Here is a 19,362-nt window from a genome sequence, read left to right on the forward strand (position 1 = left end):
CTTTCCTAAGATTCCCACAGGCATCTCTGACCCCAGTTAAGTTAAGAACCACTGCTCTAGAGTGAACTTCAAGGCCTTCTATAAGACTTTGGGTGCAGGCAGACTCTCAGTTGTAAACATATTCTAGGATGGGAAGGCAGGGTCAGAGAAGCGTCATGAACAGGGAACACCATGTTAGCCCGTTTGTCAGAACTGGCTGAGGATCAACAGTTATGGACCAATCTGCCAGCTTCCAGGAGAGGTTGTCAGGACTAAGACCATGAATTGGGATAAGCTTGGTATTAGCTGTGAGATAACTAGTCTTTCAAACCCAGGCAGAGTCTGTCAAACAGAATGCACCAAGGTCAAGAATAAGATGCTGAATTCATCCTAGTAAGCTTCCGCCTCAAGGTTGAGAATGGTGTCTTATAACATCTTTGTCTCCTCAGTACGTAAGATGCCATTTGACAGAGAATAGTCACTCAGTAAGTATTTGTTGAACAGAACTGAAAGAAAGGTTTAGGAATTGGGTGCCTGGTACAGATAAGGAAATTGAAATCGATGAGATCAGATAGTCTCGTGATCAAACTCTCGAGACTCTTCCTCCTAATCCTGAGAGTAATGCTCATATTCTGGTCCTTAGACAGGATCAATAATTCATGCAAACCTGGGGCCCAAATTGATTCAAATCATGATGTGGAACAAGCCCCTGGCCTTTCAGTTCCATCCCTTCACCCTTCCCCATGTGGTTCCTGCCTGGCATCTAACACTGACTTGACTCCAACTCAGCTTCCATCCAATCCTTGATAAGGTTTTGATATTACGGTGTATGATTCCATTTGTTCCTTGCCTTAACCCAGAGAGCCTTCTCATTGGGTGTTGTGCAATTCCAGCACACACACTGCCACCAGTTCCTCTTCACCACACAAACATTTTTGGCATTCCAACATTTCCAAAAATCAGTGACACTTTTGATAACACATTTGTTCAAGAATGGTTAGAAGCACATCATGAGTTTGCCTCTTGGTACACTCAGCAGCACAGGCTAAACCAGGAATCCTTCTCTTCTTCTTCCTTTATCAGGCCATCAGACATGAGGGAGTGTTGGTTGCTACGGTGATGGGGCTCAGAGCAGAACCAAAGCATGATTGTGACCTCCAGAGGTGATGGTAACTGAACACATGATTTCCAAGGGTCTTTCTCCTAAATTTCAAGGGTCCAAGGAAAATGAACATATTCTTTTTGGAAACAAAACTCTTCTACCAACAGATATATCCTGAGGATCCTCCAGGATCTCTTTGTCCTCTTTTACCCCTATGTGATTAATTTGATTGCTTTTTTTCTCCATGATTAAAACTTAGTAGCTTCACCTGTGTCTTATGTACAACAATTGTTATCTCATCCTTGCAAATAGATTTTCAAATTATCAAGGCAGCAAGAATTGCCATTTGTCCTCAGCACTGGCATTCAGCCCAAACACCCTAATCAATGATAAAGTCTCCCCATATCACTCAGGTGAGTCAATCTAGGAATCTCTCTTCAGCAAGCATGGTCTGCACCAAGCCCACAGACTCTAATGCTTAAGAAGACCGAGCGAAAAGAAGAAAGGCAAAGAGCCTCAGAGTCAGTAAATAGCTTTTTGTTTTCTGGCTTAATTTTCTATGGATGGACCTTCTTTGATTTCTCTTAAGCCCTATCCTTGGTACTACGATCTTGTTTCAATGACTAGTCTACCAGACTGTGCTTCTGTTTTGAATTGCTTTGAGAAGAACATGGCTTGCTACCTTTAAATCAGTTCATTAGAAGAAAAAGCTAACCTACCAGGATATCTGATGCCCACCGTTGGCTGTGTATGCCAGTTGACCATTGTCTTGATATTTATAATTGTAATTAGAAAATCATCACTTATAATTATTCTTGACAGATATTGACTTCAGAGAATTACAGAAACATAGCTGTCTTTGGGGATTATCAGTAGAAAAACCATGTAGATAATTATATTGAGATCTTTAAAACCTGGGTCAATATTTCCAATTACCTTCACAGTTAGCTTTCAGATGTTTACAGTGTTTTTAAAAGATAGACTTTGGCTCTGGATTTTATAGATTGTATAAAACAGGTTTTTTTAAAATGCTGCAAACCAATTTTATGTAGAACTTAGAATATATTTTTTCAATTAATATTGGAATTGTCCTACAGTCTTAGAGGTGAAAGGGACCCATAAAAATCATTTTCTTTCCCTCTGTTTCTCTGGGTGGACGACACCTATGACATTCCATTCAGATAAGAATCTATTTTTTTGGTGGAGAATCACCAGGCAGGGACTTCCACCACCTCTCTCGGTAACCCAGGCTGGTTTCTGACATTTTGTGATTGGTAACTTAATGCATTTCCAGGAAATGAATTGTTTTAGTGGTTTTGAACAATTTTTTTTAGAACCCAAATACAAATACTCAACCAATCATGTGTGTTCCCCAAATAAGTGGTTTGATTTCTTTATTTTCATTCTTTTTCTCACCACGTTTTCAGGTTTACATATGAAATTGCACCAGTGTTTGTTCTCATGGAGCAAATAACACTTAAGAAGATGAGAGAGATAGTTGGATGGTCAAGTAAAGATGGTGATGGGATATTTTCTCCTGGTAGGTTTCTGTTCTCTTTCCCTGACTCTCCTCAAGGTTTGTAGTATGGATTCTTGGGACTCCTGAGAACACTAAACATGAAGAATAATGACCTTAAAATATATTTCTCAATACTTCTGCCTTCCTGTCTTTGTCAGGGTGAAGGCTAGCAAGAGTGCCAGATTCTCTGTGTCCCAACCAACAAAGGCTGTGCCTAAATCTGTACAAACTAACAAAGGCTTGACCTAAGTCGTGCTAAACAACTCTGACCTGTTAACAGTAGTTTGATTAAGCTGGGGATCAGTGAATCAAGATTATCAATTGACTGAGCGATTTGATCAGAATAGTATATCTACTTTGAATCTCTAGTTCGATGTAGATACAATAAGAATCTTTAAAACAAAGACAGATATTCTTGGAAGTAGGAAGGAGTTTGGGATGGCATCAGAGACAGTGTGATCGTGTACAAGGGGAAGAGAAGAAATAAGAATTGCAATTGTCCAGGCAATACAAGCTAACCATGAATTTGCCTGTTTAATTGCCAAGTGATTGATGCAAAAGTGATTAGTTTGTATGGGCCAGAAATAACTAATTACCTCAGTTCTCCTTGCATCTTTATTTGAGTAAACATGAGTTTGGATTTATTTTAATAAACTTTGAGGTCTCTTAAATGAGTCAGCTCAGTTGGGCTGTTCTTTGAGGAGAGTATCCAGGCAATGTCACAGTTTCCTTCTGTAGGCTCCATTACTCTCTCTCTTTCTCTGTCTTTCTGACTCAGAGAACAGATTCATCTTTGTTCAGTAAATAGACTGAACAGAAAGTGGAAGCAGGAAGGTTGTAATTCACCCATCTCTTTGCAGCCACTGCTGCTGCCACCTCTTAGATTTCTGTGTAGGCTTCAGGTGGGATGGACGCTGGAGTAGGTGAATCAGCCAAATTGCCTAGATGGTTTTGGTAATGAGTATGATTATTTGTATTCCCAGGGCAAAGGGTCCAGAGGGAAGCCCTGGCAATAGGGAAGCCAGCAAACCCTTTCAGGATAGTGTCCTTCCCCTCTCTGACCTCCCTTGTTTCTTGAGACACCAGGTCATATTTTGTTAGAAACAATAATGAGGGAGCCTCAACACTTCCCAATGTGTCTGCTTGCTGATAGGGGGAGCTATATCCAACATGTACAGCATCATGGCTGCTCGATACAAGTACTTCCCGGAAGTTAAGACAAAGGGCATGGCGGCGGTGCCCAAACTGGTCCTCTTCACCTCAGAACATGTGAGTTGGGTGTTCCTGTTCATGGATTGTGTTTTCCAAGAGACCATCTAACTTCTAACCTCAAGCCTCTGTTTGTTGCAGAGTCACTATTCCATAAAGAAAGCTGGGGCTGCACTTGGCTTTGGAACCGACAATGTGATTTTGATAAAGTGCAATGAAAGGTAGGCAGGAGAGAGTGAATATTAGGTTCTTGATGTATTAAATGTGTTCATCTGTTAAATTTGTTTTATTGTGCTTAAGGACTGACTCAGTACAGTGTGCCAAGCTGCTAATGGTCTGTTGAGAATATCCTATTAAATTACTTTTTTGCTGCTGCTAAAGTTTTTTTCATGTGCAATTTCATTGGTTCTTCATTTTAATTTCTCTCCTTTTATAATAATTACAGGGGGAAAATAATTCCAGCTGATTTACAGGCAAAAATTCTTGAAGCCAAGCAAAAGGTATGTACTCTATGGTGCATCTAGACTCTAGTGAATACAAATTTTTAGAAATAACTTCTTTCTGCCCTAGACAATAAAAGTCTTTGATAATATAAGAGATAATTTTATTGTGTTTCTAAAATTCTATTCTCAGGTGTTTGCTTGCTTCCAACTTGTGAGATGGTTTGGCTTTAAAGCTGTATCTATACAATGTCAACTTTTTTTTTCAAAAATGGAAAATTCGGTTATTAAACCACTTGTCCTATCTTCATTGTGCCAAATGATTAGTTTGATGTACTTCAATAAATCCACTACCGAGCATCATGAAGATACAATCTAATTGTTTTCACTTGCTACTTGTTAGGTATGATCTTATTTTAACAAATATCATTTTAGCTTAGGATTCTGTTTAGCAAAGTGCTTCCATGCCCTGGCAGATGGCCCATGATGCTTGGTGAATCCAGCCCCAATAAATTCTATTAAAACAAAAAAATCTCATAGAACAGATTTATCCACAAGACACTGCCAGGTAGCTGTCAGGCCATTTACCAACTCATTGTTTTGGTTACATTCTTGTACCTCCTCCTCTGACTGTTGTTGTTTGCTGGGGTCTCAGTAGAGGAGATGGATGGAAATGTCACCAGGACTGAGCAAGGAGCGTAGGTGGAGCTGAGTATCAAAAAGACCCCTGGGACTCATAGATTTCCCCGAGCCTGTCTTAGCCCTGTTACTGCCCTTCCTCATTTACTTCTTGTTCACATCAAAATTTTACCACGTCCACTACTAGTGAATGTTTCAGCTTTCACAGTATATAGACATGTTTTAAATAACCAAACAATGCTTCAGTATAAATATTACATCAATACACTTAGAAAAACCCAGCTTCTCAAACGTACAATACCTAGATGACATTCAGAGCTACCTGCCCATCGCTCCAAACACTTCTTATTACTCTTTCCTGCTTTATTATTTGCCGTAGAACTTACCACTGTCAAACATACTGTATATTTGGCTTATTTAATTTTGTTTATTGTCTGTCACTCCCCACGAGAATGTAAATCTTCGCCAGTTCTGCTCACTGCTGTATTCCAGCATCTATAAGGCCTGGCACATAAACGTCACTCAAAACATAGTTGTTGAGTAAATGAATGAATGAGTGAATGAACCAACGAAGAATGTCCTCAGATAGAGTATCTGATGCCACACCAACTTAGCTGATGTCTGTTAGAAATAAATGCTACTACAATTCTTCTACTTCAAGTGGAAAGGAGGAAGGCTAATAAGGCTAATCAGCCTGTCTCTCTTCCCTTCTAGGGATACGTTCCTCTTTATGTCAATGCAACTGCTGGCACAACTGTTTATGGGGCTTTTGATCCGATACAGGAGATTGCAGATATATGCGAGAAATATAACCTCTGGCTGCACGTCGATGTAAGTGCTATAACTCACAGCGCGAACCAGTCCACTTGGCGGAGTGGAAGCAGCTCTGCTTTATGATTTGCCTCCAGCTTCTCCCAATGCCCCAACCGGCTCTCCCTCCACACCACATTAGTCCCACTCTTCTCTGGCCCCCAGCTGGCCATTCGTGACGGGGCCACACCTCGGGCCTGTACGTGCTCTGGGACTCATCCAATTTCTTACTGGCCAATTGCTGTCTACTGTGGTTCCTGCTAGAATATGGTCCCCATCACCTTGCCAGGAAACTTTTGTCTGGACAAATGGCTACAGAGTTAAATATAACTGATTTCAGAGGGGAAAAAAATATAAGATACAACGAACATAGAGAAAGTGGCCATGAATCTGAACACTCAGGTATCTGCCTTCAGTCCAGCCATCTGTGACACTTTTCTGGAGAAGAAAAAAAAAATGTATCCGGTGCATGTAGGAAAAATAAGGTGGTATGTGGAAGGTGTTATCAACTAAGATTTAGTGCCAAATTTTCCCAGGAACACAAAAGGTACATTTTCACATGTGTGGCTGGGTTTCACATATGTGGTGTGTTTTTCCTTTGTCTCTCTCCGTTCTCTTATGGATATAACTTCTCACAAGGGGAAAATGGGGTAACCTGCCCTGCTGTTGAACAAATGACTAACAAAGGCTGTTCTCGTGTCCCATGGCATCCCAAGCTATTCAGTTGACATGCATCAGGGTACCCAGAAAAATGTCATGCTGTTGCAGGAGCTGCTGTGGGACCTCCAAGCCCAGCTGCTGCTTTCTGAGTTTTTCAGGAGCCCTTAGAAATCTACCCTGGGGAGAGTCAGATGGCAGGCTCCGGTCCTTCATGTCACTTCCAGAGCCTCCTGGGGGAGCTCAGGGAGTGTGTCTGGCTTTCCAGAGTGCTTTGGGCCGTGGGTCTTAGCACCATAGGCTCAAACCTGATTTACCTGTATCACTCACACAGCTACTGTAACACTAACCTGGAGGAACTTTTGAAGAGGAAATGACAAATGGCGACTATTTACAACTGCCACTGGTTGAACAATCAGTGTGGGTTCCTTTTGTCGGAGAGGCTTATGTTTTTCACTGTTTACGCTCTCTCTCATGTTTTACTAGAGGTGTGCAGTGACTGGTTTCGGATTCTTAAATGTCGTCGCTCCCCCTCTCTCTCCTTTCTCTGCCCCACAGGCTGCCTGGGGCGGTGGGCTACTCATGTCCAGGAAGCACCGCCATAAGCTCAGTGGCATAGAAAGGTAAGGGCTGAGCTCCTGGCCTCCTTCCATTCAGGCCATCAAACATGCTGCACTGCGGGGTCTGTGATGTCCCTGCCTGGATTCCACATATCTTATTTCAATCTGATTAAGCCCATTTTAGTTCAATAGGCATTTATTGAGCACTTATTGTATACTAGACACTGGGAAATCAAAACTGAATGGTTTCCCAGTCAAATGAGGCCTCACCTCAATGAGTTCACAATTTAGAAAGACAAATGAACAGTTGCACACAATGTGATGAGCGCGACAATAGGTGTTATCGCTAGGTGCCCAGGTGGGAGAGGAGAGAGACTAAGCAGTGCAGGGATCTGGAGGTAAAAGGAGGGTTTGCCAATGGTGTAGGAAGGGGCAGTGATTCATTTCACTCTGCTTTCTCATTCGGCTCACTGCTGGGAAAGGGGGCGGACCCTCAGCTCACCTAACTTACTTATTTTCTTATTCATCGTTCAAGTTCAGTGGGTGTTCTAAGCCAAATAGGATTTTGACCTGACTCCCAAATATTGGTCCAAAAGGAACTCACATTGATTTGTTTATTCACTCAGCAAATATTTACTGAGCACCTACCATGATCCAGGCAGGCATGGATGTGAGTACTCAGTTACCTGCCTTCAGTCCAGCCATCTAGGGCACTTTTCTAAAAAGTGTGTATCCAGTACATGAATCAACCAAGAGATTTACCCTCCTGAAGCTTACATGCCAGTGGGCTAGATGTCCATAAATAAAGAGATATTTAATCTGGTCACAGTAGAGAAAAATAAGACCGGGTTAGATAACAGTGAGTGACAAGGCATGCTATTTGAGACAGGGTGGTCAGAGGCTTTTCTGAGAAGGTGACATTTCAGCAGATACTGGAATAAAGGGAGACAGGAAGCAAGGATATAAGGAAGAGTATTCCAGGTGGTGGGAAGGGCAAGTGCAAAGGCCCTGAGGCAGGACTGTTCTTGACAAGTTAGAGGACCATCAAAGCGCCGGTGTGGCTGGAGCAAAGTGAGTGGTAAGAGCAGACTGAGGTTGGAGAGGTGGACGGGAAGCAGGCATCAGGGAAAGCACACCAGTGGCTTCTCACATCAAGGACTCTGGCTTGAGTTTTTGTTCCATCTGCTGTGCTTCTTCCGTTCAGGGTCAGTGTTGAAAGGCCAGTGTCAAAGTGAGTAGGACTGACTCTTTGAAGCAGTTATATGACTTTATAACTTGGAGGATAACATACTAAGTTTAGATGAGCCAGTGCAATTGCAAAGAAATTTCTCAGGCAATTTTCATTTTCCATCTTTAAGTCTAGGAAAATGTGAAACATTTTGCACTAGCCTTTTTCTTTTCTAACATATTAAAGTACATATGTCTTTTGAATGAAATTGAATCCATAGTATGTTTCATTATTTTCCATTTGTAGCAGCAAAGAATCATTTACTTCAGACCTTTACGACCTTTAGAAAACCATTTTCTTTAAGATAGTTTATGATATCTAAATATAACTTTTTAAAGACCCAGTGATGAAAGCTATGAGAAAATTGGTTAAATCCACTACCTTTTAAATATGTCTTGACTCTGATGCTTTTTAATGGGATAAGCATTTGTTCGACTTTTCTTATAACTTTTCACAGGTCTCTTTCACAAAGCTTTTCTCTATTAGGCACTTAGGGGAAATGCACTTCAGGCCTTTCTCTCTTCTCGTTGAAACACAGAGCACACCCTATAGTCACTAAATTATTTTCCCTCTGTAGGACCTACGCAAGATGAAGAGGTTAAAAATTCACAGCAAGGATTTAGCTCCAGGGAGAGCAGAGGCAGCATAATTCTGAACCAATTGCTATGTCTGGGGAAAACATCCTTCATAGGTATTAAAGCGCAGAGTCCAGCTGTGGGCCAGGCCATTGGGAAGGAGTCTGTAAACTACTGAAGCAACTTACCCCAGTCTTAATCATCATATATTACACTTAGTTGTTTCCGTAACATCCTAGCTAGTATGCTCCTTAACCATTTAATTGTGTCTGACAGAGTGATGTGGTTGCTAGGAGACCATCTCGTTAAGCTATCATTGCAGCCTAAAAACTGGCAACATCATATTCATTTAGCATGTAAACAATGCTGCTAAGTAGTCAAAGTCTAGAAGTGTCCAACTGATCCTTGCGTTTAGGTGTCACTCTTCACACTACCTCATAAGTAGGTAGGTCAGCATCACCAGCCCATTTTATACATAAGAACAGGAAGATAGAAAGAAGCCGAAGTCTGTTGCCTAGAGGGAGGCAGGCTGGTGGAGGGGTTCTGAGCACTGGCTTTGCAGTTAGTTCCCCTGGACTTGAATCTTGGCTCCAACACTTCCAGCTGTGTGACTTTGGGTGCTGTATTTAACTCTTTTGTGCCTCAGTTTCTCCATCTAAAATAGAGGTGATAATAGTCCCTACATCATACGGTTGTTGTGAGAATTAAGTAATCCAGGCAGAGTTATTAGCATTCTGTATTTATTAATTCCTTTTATCCTTTATTCAATTCTGTGAGTAGACATTATTCTCCCCATTTACAGATGGAAAACTGAGGCACAGGGGAGTTATGTAACTTGCCCAAGCTAGCAAATGTCAGAGCTAGGATTCAGACTTGGCCAGTCTGGCTTCAAAGCCTGAGTTCTTAACCATGACACCATTCTGACGTACTGCCTATAAATCTCTCAGAACAATAGGACACATAATAAGTTCTTCATAAATATTATCTATTATCAGTAGCAGTTAGTTCGAAGAGTCTGTCTGCAACTTAGTACCCTAAGACTGCCTGCAAAATATTTGTTTACTACTTAATTAGCCAATTTAGGGGACTAAGCATCAAAAATGTGTACTGACTTGAGTTGTGATGGCTGTTTTCCTCAAGAGGACAGTTGTCTCTTGCTGACTCGTGTACCTTCTCCTCAGACTATCACGTGCTTCTTTCAGGGCCGACTCAGTCACCTGGAACCCTCACAAGATGATGGGCGTGCTGTTGCAGTGCTCTGCCATCCTCGTCAAGGAAAAGGTCTGTACTCCCTCCAAAGATGAGCTGGCGGCCTGCACATCCTTTAGAAGGCATGAGGAGAGCAAAGCGTGGGGTCTTTTACAGTACTTGTGGACGAACTCACAAGATTGACAGCCCACTGAGCCTGCCACTGCTGTTCTTTCTTGGCCTTATCTGTTAGCCTTCAGCTAGCCCAGTGCCTCCTCTTGGCCTCTGATCTCTACTGCCCTTCCTCCTTGTTCAGTGCCCAGGCCCTCTCAGTGACAGAAATGATAAGGACACTACTTCATTTCCCATTCCTTCATGTTAGTACAAACAAAAGTGAGAGCCATTGGGTGAGCTACCAATTCTCACGTCAGTGAGGACACAAAGTGGTCACTGGAACATACTTCAAGTTCTTAGCATGATTTTTGGTCCCAAGAGCTGAAATAAACTAGGCGGAACATCAACTACAAATGTCAACTTAGGACAACGAGGAATGTTGACCAAAAAGCTTCTGTAAGTGAATTAGTGGTTTATCTCCTCCTTTAAGCGTCCAATAATAGGACCCTGCCCTCGAAAGCACTGTGCTCCAGTAAAAGTTTTGCACACTGAGGCATTCCCAAAAAGTCTGTCTCCAGCCTGTAGGAGACACTTCTTTACTCCTCTCCTTACTCCACTTCTAAGTAGAGTGACTGTTTATTTCATAGGAGACCCTGGAAAAGACTGGAAGGCTTTTTAGGGGGAGGTTTAGGTGAGGAAAATTCTTGACAGCATGAGACTGTCCCACCCACTGAAAAGTTTGTATCCACAACCCCTGCCCACTGGGGAAATGCCATAGCACTTCTCAGTCTTTGAAACAACCTGAGATACCCAAACACATTCCCAAATGTCCCGAGGGGGACAGTGGGGCCCTTGTTGTAGGCGTCTGAGACAAAAGATCGTTTTCTAATCAAGGTGACAGAGGGAAAGGGGCAAAGGTTTTTCCAGGGATGGTTTTAGAGAAGGACATCAGAGCAAGTGCAAGGCTTCCTAAAGACGTTAGAAGAAAGGTTGCACATGCCCCGAGTCCAGCCAGCCCTGTTTCAAAGCCATCCACATGTCCGACCTGTGGATACAGATGCACAATTGTCTTGATTTTCATGATAGGGTATACTCCAAGGATGCAACCAGATGTGTGCAGGATACCTCTTCCAGCCAGACAAGCAGTATGATGTCTCCTACGACACTGGGGACAAGGCAATTCAGTGTGGCCGCCATGTGGACATTTTCAAGTTCTGGCTGATGTGGAAAGCAAAGGTATGAAGGAGAAAATTCAGGAAATAGAGCAGAAATGTAATTTGCACAGGCTGCCTAGCAAAAGAGAGGCAAAGATATATCACAGACAATTCGCTATCTGTAATCAATATCTAGAGAATTGAGTTAACTGTATTTTCTTTGTTTGCAAATGAAATCACTTTGTTCCTTATATCAAGTTCTCCTTCCCTCCGTTCAATCTCTTCCATTTGAATTAGCATGAAATTTTTTTATAACTTTCTCTTATAAGAACTAAAAATTATGCCAAGATAAGGACTTCCACAGCAATCCTTAGGGATGCTGAAATTATTTAGTGCAGATGTAGAGAAAGAGATAAAGATAAAATTCTTGCATTATTCTGTGCAGAACCCTGAATTCCTTTATAAAGCCACGAATCATGGGATATACGTGAAAGTTTTAAGTTCTATTTAAAATAATGGCTTTGCCATTATTTGTACTTTATACACTATTCTGGAAAATGTATACTTTATTCTGAGAAATCCTGCTGCTCGACTGAAGCACGATGTGTCTGCATCCATCAGTCTTTCAGGTTGCATTTCTGTGTCTAGAAAAAAAGCAAACTATTGGAATTTCCCCAAAAATATGGGTGAGGAAGAGGATTACCATTTGCCTACTTGTTTCAAAAGTATTTTTATGCAATCAAGTAAAGGTGGTTTTGATTTCATAGCTTTATAATATCACTACTGTAAGTTAATTTTAATAATTTCCGTGTTTAAGATTGGGCCTACCTAATACCAAAATGACAAGGCTTTCCAGAGAAATATCTAGTCAAATATTTCTTCTGTAGGAAGAATTTGATGGATTATTAGGTTTTTTCTCATTAAATCATTTTATCTTAATATAGAAATAGTCTGAATTTGATCTCTACCCCAAAGTAATTGGACGTATTTTAAGCATATAAGTAGCTGTAATTGCAACAAGAGAATAAGCCCTATCATTTAGAAACATAAAAGCCACGTGGTCTGTCTCAGCAATTTGAGTCTTGGTTTTGCCTAACCATAACGTCTTGAACCATCTGCCAGAAGTTTGGCTCATAGTGAATTCGTTGCTGAGGTGGGATCCTGGTGCGAGCTTCATTCCCAAGCAGAAAGTGGACTGGCCAGGGTGTGTGCTTAGCAGTGCCTGCTGCTTTGCCAGTGTTGGACTTTGCCCAGGCCCATTCGCCATCCACAAGCCAGCCTTGTGCATCTGCTCTCCTTGTTAACACCGACCCACTCAACTACCCCCACGCTGCTGTTATTAATCAGCCATGCTGGCTTTTGAAACTCATGCTCAACCAGTTTGTCAATAGTTGGAGCTATTGCAATCTCAGGGCATGTACCGAGACCAGTGACTTCCCCATCTTCCTGCCTGCCTGTCACCAAAAAGGGATGATACACAGTTGTGTGGAAGATAGCCTGCCTGGGAGTGTGGGGGACATGTTTGGCCAGGACTCACCGCTGATGAAGGTGGGTTCTGAAGTAGTGTTTCTCAGACTACCTGTGGGGAAGAACCAGTCAGGGTTTTTTAACCTATTATACACCAAGACAATAAAGATGAATTGCTAAACAAATGAAATTAAAAACCATACAAAGTACAAACACCAATTTTTTAAATTAGATTCAGTAGACATAAAGTTACTCTGTCAGTTGATATAAACGTTTCTGATTGATTCCTCTCAATTTCTGTACTCATCCTGTCATGAGCTAGTTACAGTCTATAGAGTAGCCTCGGTCCATAAATAATACTTTGAGTAGCACTGTCCTAAAGCAAACCAGAAATAGGCTTCAGGTCCAGGCCATGAATAACCAGCAGGAAGCTAAAAGTCCTATTGAGAATAACTGCCCAGAGACTAGAGTGCCTTCAAAAGAGAGTTGGCACACTTGCTTTTATTGCAGGTAGAAGAAGCTGTACACATTCAATTAGATGGTTCTTCCTAACCATCTCCAAGAATACCCATGTATATCTCCGATAGACAAGGGCAGCATAGCCTTTTCAAATGCCCGTCTCAGGGAAATGCAACCTCTCACCAACAAACATGACTTCTTTTTTTAAAACAGGGGACAGTGGGATTTGAAAATCAGATCAACAAATGCTTGGAACTGGCTGAATACCTCTATGCTAAGATTAAAAACAGAGAAGAATTTGAGATGGTTTTTGATGGTGAGGTGAGTTGTCATCACAGACTATATGTACAGAATTTCTGGAAAATCTATTAAGGGAAGCTCTTGAAGCCAAATTTTCTCACGTTTGCCAGGAGCTGTTTCTGAGTTTTCATTCTTATGCTCTCTTCATTGAATTCCCTCTGGGTCCATGAACTTTTCTCCCCATAGCATGGGGATGACTTTTCCTCCTCTAAAATGGTGTAGCACATGGCCAGCATTTTGCAGACAAGAGGTCTTTCTTTGGCAGGTCGGAAGCCTTTATCATTCTTTATCATAAGAATGTGTCTCTTATTATTGTGTTGAACCTCCATGATAAAGAGTTTCTCAGTTCCAAGAAGCTTCTAGAATGAGTGCATCCTTGTGTCCCAAGACTGGCTCTAAAATGAAGTTCTGTTTCACATAGATTCATTAGGAGGAGAGCAAGATAAAAATGTCTCTGCCCTTAGTTCATATCCACATTGCGCACAGTGAAGTACTTGTCATACCACTATTGACTGAATGTCTGCTGTGTGCCTTGCCCCATGCCAAGAGCTAGTTTATACAGTAATGACCCAAACAGATACTGTCTATGCCCTAATGGAGCTTGCCTTTGGATAAAGAAAGTTGAAATAGGAGCCAGTGTTGAATAAAAGAAAATCCACTCACAACCTCGTATAATATAACACCACCTACATTCAACTTAGTACATTTATCAGGCAACCTAAACTATTAAGAACACACTGGAGAGTTAGCAAATGAGCAAGAGCACTGAGCAGTTCAAATCAATCATACAGTATTCATGCATTTTACCCACAGGACCTCACTCTGATCATTTATACTATTTTAAACATCCTACTGGGAGATTAAAAACAAATGTGATATCTCAAGCCAGTTAGAGGCAGGCACAGTGATGGCAAACAGCGACTAGGAAGGAAGCTGAATAACTCCAGCAAGAATACAGAAGAACTCAGAATCATAGGAGTCTTTAGAGCAGGGCACTAACCAGTTCTGGGCATTTCAGTAAGCCCTGTCTTATGGTTTAGAACCAGTATTAATGTTCATTATGGTAATCCTGAGCCATCAAGAAAAGATTCAGCATCAATATAATAAACTCAATAAAATATTCGGTATCAATAAAATAAACTATGTTTCAAGCATGTTCTATTTATGAGGCACTGCAAAATGGCAAGATGGATAATACCCTTTTTTCTAAAACTACCCAAATAAAATTATTTTTTAACATTTCAATATTTGAAGGTGGTAACTTTGGTCATCTAGAAAATTGGTTATGGGAAACAGCTCTCTTGCCAGACATGATTGGATAAACTGGGCCTTGTTCTCGCTAGTATAGAAGTATCATTGCCTTCAAGATGGACGTGAAGCTTTGTGTGTGTGTGTGTCTGAGAGACTTCCACCAAGGGTGCATAGGGGTTTGGAAGAAGCTTTCTCTCAAGTTCTCATAATTTTCCATTTTGTTTGTATGTTTGCTTGTTTGTGAAAATCTCTGCAGCCTGAGCATACAAACGTCTGTTTCTGGTATATTCCACAAAGCCTCAGGGGCGTTCCGGATAGCCCTGAGCGACGGGAAAAACTCCACAGGGTATGGAATCTCTCCTTGTCTCGTCTAACCCTCTGCACTTTCTCTTGCTGGTCAGAATGTCCTCACTCCAATGTGTTTTTCTAACAGGGGAGAAATAAAAAATAAAGACTTGGGGTGGTAGGGAGCCATCTTGTTGTAGTCTTCTTGGGTCTGGATTGTCCCCCTTGTGGTAGTTCAGATACAATGGGAGCCTCTAAAAGATGTACCCCTGTCTTGGGTTTGTTTTCTTCATTAAAGCAGCTGTATGCAGGGCAACTGAGTAATATGCATGTTTCTAGGAACATTCCATATTAAACTGTGTTAAAATATCTTTTACTAAGTTCAGGTCTACTCTAATGCTGATTCATCCTAGTTGTTGAGTTCTATATCTAGTTTACATATTATTTATAGTTGTTGGTATTATATTTAATTTATATAATATTTCATTCATCTAACCATTCAACAAAAATTTGTGGAGCACAGTCTATGTGCCAGGCAGTATCCTGGGCTCCACATTATACCGAAGCCCTCATTTGTGTTGTTGCCCATGAGAGTTTTTTGGTTTTGTTTTTTATTTTATTACCATTGTTCCATGACTGACTTTCAAAATTCAGTCGCACACTACTTTCTGAGGGAACATATGATTGAGTAGTCTTTAATAGTCGTTAGATATTAGTCACTGAAGAAACCTAGACATAAACTATTTCTTTGCGTTTGTGTCAGTGTAAATATAAATAGTAAAAAGCAAATTGCTCTTTTCTCCAACCAAGAAATGGCTTGCCTTGTTAAAAAGAGAGGGGTGTTAATATCAGTCTTCAGTCTTGTTTTGTGTTTCCTATCACAAGGTGGCTCCCAAAATTAAAGCCCTGATGATGGAGTCTGGCACGACCATGGTTGGCTACCAGCCTCAGGGGGACAAGGCCAACTTCTTCCGGATGGTCATCTCAAACCCAGCTGCTACCCAGTCTGATATCGACTTCCTCATTGAGGAGATAGAAAGACTGGGCCAGGATCTGTAATTGTCCTCTGTAGAACATGAGTTTATGCGAATTCCCTTTCCCCTCTGACACTCTAGAACAACCTCCGTAAGTTACTGAAACACACAGGCCATTTCATTGAGGGAAAATATAATATCTTGAAGAATACTGTTAAACCCTTACTTAAGCTTGTTATAGTTAGCAGGAAATAACGTTCTTTTTAAAAAGTTGCACATTAGGAACACAGTATATATGTACAGTTATATATACCTCTCTCTATATATACACATATGTACGTATAGTGAGTGTGGCTTAGTAATAGATCACAGCATGTCTCCTACTCCAAGAGAATTAACTTTAACACCTTCAGCAGTTACTGAGGGACCAAACATGCTGCAAACCAGCTTGCCCAACAACCCAGGAAAGATGTTTTTCAAAATATCAGGTTGTCGGGACCAAGGGAAATGCTGTTGGCAGGAGTTGACCTTGTCGTCAGTGTTTCTTCCACCTGAAGTGATGATGGATGAGAAAAAGCACCACTAGATGACAAGAGTCCTGCCCTCCCTATTTGTATCCTGTTAGGGGAAACTAGTAGCAGAGTCATTGTTACAGGTGTATTATTGCTGTATTTTTAGAGATTAATTTGTGTAGATTGTGTCCATTTCTGTTGTCTGACCTTGGGGGGGAGGGGAAGAACACATGTATGACTTCAATGACTGTTTAATTGTAGGTAAATGAAATATTTGCTTATTTATATTCAGAGATTTACCATGTTAAAGAGGCATCTTGTATTTTCTTCCCATTTGTAATGTATCTTATTTATATATTAATGCAGTAAGTTCTGAAAACTGTTTATGGTATTTTCATGCATTTGTGAGCCAAAGAGAAAAGATTAAAATTAGTGAGACTTGTATTTATATTAGAGTGCCCTTAAAATAATGATTTAAGCATAAATTTACTGTCTGTAAGAGAATTCTGATACTGTACATAGAGTTGTATGTATGGAAATCCCATTACCTAAATAGCATCTGCTCTTCTATTACCCTCTCTGGCTGTATGTCTGATGTTCTCTTATGCTTTTCTAGTAACTGTTGGATAATAACTAGATTTCCTGTAATTTTGTAGTAGTTCATGACCAATCCCTGTGACTCGCTTAGCTCAAACCTAAGGCAACGTTTCCGAAGACCTTCCGAAGATCTCAGAAAAATTGACCAGGCTCACAACTGTTTTTTGAAGAAAGGAAATTCACACTGTGCATTTTAGAGTATGCAAGAAGAATATAAATAAATAAAAATATTCTCCATGGAGAATTCGAAGAAAATTTTCCTTGCAGTTTGTGTTTTATGCAGGAAGAGAGGGTTCCAATTTACAATGACTTGGATCACCCATTCAGTTTCTACTAGCCAACTTTAAATGATGCTCAGTATCCTTATTAAGCTGGGACTCAGCCCACTGTCATAGGTTCCCGAACCCCTTATCTATAAAATCATTTAATTGCAATTAAATAAAATTTGCAGTTCAAACCTGGAGAAAGAAAAGCCATCACTGTTTCTCATTTTCCTATTTGCATCATGGTGTTCCATTCATTCAGTCATTCAACAAATGTTTCCTTCCTCTGCAGCAAGCACTGTTCTAGGTACCAGGGTTACAGTGGTGTGAGTGGCAGACAAATTTTGCTTCGAGGAGAGATCTTACATCATTTGGTGTCTGTGGGATCTGAATACCTTAAGATCACAGAATCGCGCCTTTCTGCTGCTTGTGCTTGTACAGTGAACCCAATTCACTTTCTCAGGAAATATGTTTTGGTGCTGGATCATCAGGAAATAGGTCCCATTTTCTACGATATTCTATTAAACTGTAGCAATGCTATCTCGTTTAGCAAAAAGGAGTTCCCTATTTAGCCCATGTAGAGATTAGGTAAGAGTTGTAATTAGCATACTGATTGCATGTGTAACTACTGTATTAAACAAACTGGACTCCATAAGGAGATGATCATAAAGTCGCTTTATTCTTTCTCCCACTGTTCCTTCCAATCCTCTCTGTGAGCTGACTGTTTCCATGCCCCTATTTGAATTTAGGCCAATCCCATAGCTTTTCTGGCCTCTCAGTCACACGAACAGTCTTATTTTAGCAACTGAATGTCTAGCTCAATGTAATAAGCAAGACCTCAAATTGTTAAACAATTTAGAGTTGCTCCCCTCCCTCCATCTGATACCGTTTCAGGCGATAATCCTATGGTGGCAGGGGGAGCAAGGCTGGTGGTGAGGCAAAATCCGTTTCTTTTTTCACTCTTTCAACTCATTTGTACTCCTCAGCTGCGGTATTTCCTCATCCAGGGTCAGGCCTAAAGGGAGAAGGGGTTAAAGTAACAAACACACAATTTTAGTTAGCTGTTAAATTGTCATCTGGCGTCGGGGCCCCATGACCCATGAGATGTTTTTTTCATGGGACAACTGTTTGGGGGAAATGGGGATTTTTTTTTATTAAGGTAAAATTAAGATACAGTAAAATTCACTCTTTATAGTGTGCTGTGTACAGTGTTTTGTGAGTTTTGACAAACCCGTTCGGTCATGCAGCCACCACCACAATCAAGATCTAGAACAGGTCCATCGCCCCGATAAATTCCCACATATCCCTTTGTACGCAACACCTCCCCCAATGCCTGGAAACTTCTGATGTGTTTTCTGTCCCTGAAGTTTTGCCTTTCTCATCATGTAAACAGAATCATATAATATGTAACCTTTTGAGTCTGGCGTCTTTCACCTAACACAGTGCATTTGAAATTCATCTGTGATGATGTCTGTATCACTTGCTCCTTCCGTTTATTACTACATAGCATTCCATTTGTATGGACATACAAGTTTGTTTATCCATTCCGTCCTAGAGGGAAATCTGTGTTGTTTGCAGATGGGAGCAATTAATATAAAACCACTATAAACATTTGTGTGCACACTTGTGTGTGAACGTAGGTTTTCATTTAACTTAGGTAAATAGCTAGGTATAGGATTGCTAGATCATATAGTAGGAGTATGTTTAAGAAATTTCTCAACTGTTTTCGAAAGTGGCTGTGTGCCATTTTGCATTCTCACTAGCAATGTACAAATTTTCCAGTTGCTCTGTATTCTTGCTGACACTTGGTATAGTCATTTTTTAAAAATATAAGCCATTCTTTTTGTTGTCGTGGTTACAGTTTTATTGAGATATAATTCACATACCATAAAATTCACCCATTTAAAGTGTACAATTCCCCATCCTGTAGTATGTTCACACAGCTTTATATTCATCACCACAGTCAATTTTACAACATTTTCATTGCCCCAAAAAGAAACCTCGTACCCATTAGCAGTCATTCCTCATTCCCACACACATATCCACTCCAGCCCCTGAAAAAGACTAACCTACTTCCTGT

At 40.8% G+C, this 19,362-nt stretch overlaps 1 protein-coding gene across 4 annotated transcripts in view; it reads left to right on the plus strand.

The window, feature by feature from the left end:
- Positions 1–17,491, plus strand: part of GAD1 (glutamate decarboxylase 1) — a 42,945-nt gene extending 25,454 nt beyond the window's left edge. For 2 of the 4 annotated variants that reach the window (XM_070241995.1, XM_070241994.1), the window contains exons 8-18: positions 2,509–2,621; positions 3,754–3,869; positions 3,951–4,030; positions 4,255–4,309; positions 5,603–5,719; positions 6,914–6,978; positions 9,921–9,999; positions 11,107–11,256; positions 13,314–13,421; positions 14,908–14,997; positions 15,822–17,274. In XM_070241995.1, the coding sequence (XP_070098096.1) occupies positions 2,509–2,621; positions 3,754–3,869; positions 3,951–4,030; positions 4,255–4,309; positions 5,603–5,719; positions 6,914–6,978; positions 9,921–9,999; positions 11,107–11,256; positions 13,314–13,421; positions 14,908–14,997; positions 15,822–15,995 (1,147 nt within the window). In that variant the 3' untranslated portion in view covers positions 15,996–17,274. Of the gene's footprint in view, positions 1–1,062; positions 1,218–2,508; positions 2,622–3,753; positions 3,870–3,950; positions 4,031–4,254; positions 4,310–5,602; positions 5,720–6,913; positions 6,979–9,920; positions 10,000–11,106; positions 11,257–13,313; positions 13,422–14,907; positions 14,998–15,821 lie in introns of those variants that run through there. The other 2 variants (XM_001498256.6, XM_070241996.1) reach the window with 2 other exon arrangements.
- The last annotated feature ends 1,871 nt before the right edge of the window (positions 17,492–19,362 follow it).

The sequence above is a fragment of the Equus caballus genome, chromosome 18, assembly GCF_041296265.1.
Source record: "Equus caballus isolate H_3958 breed thoroughbred chromosome 18, TB-T2T, whole genome shotgun sequence".
NCBI lineage: Eukaryota > Metazoa > Chordata > Mammalia > Perissodactyla > Equidae > Equus > Equus caballus.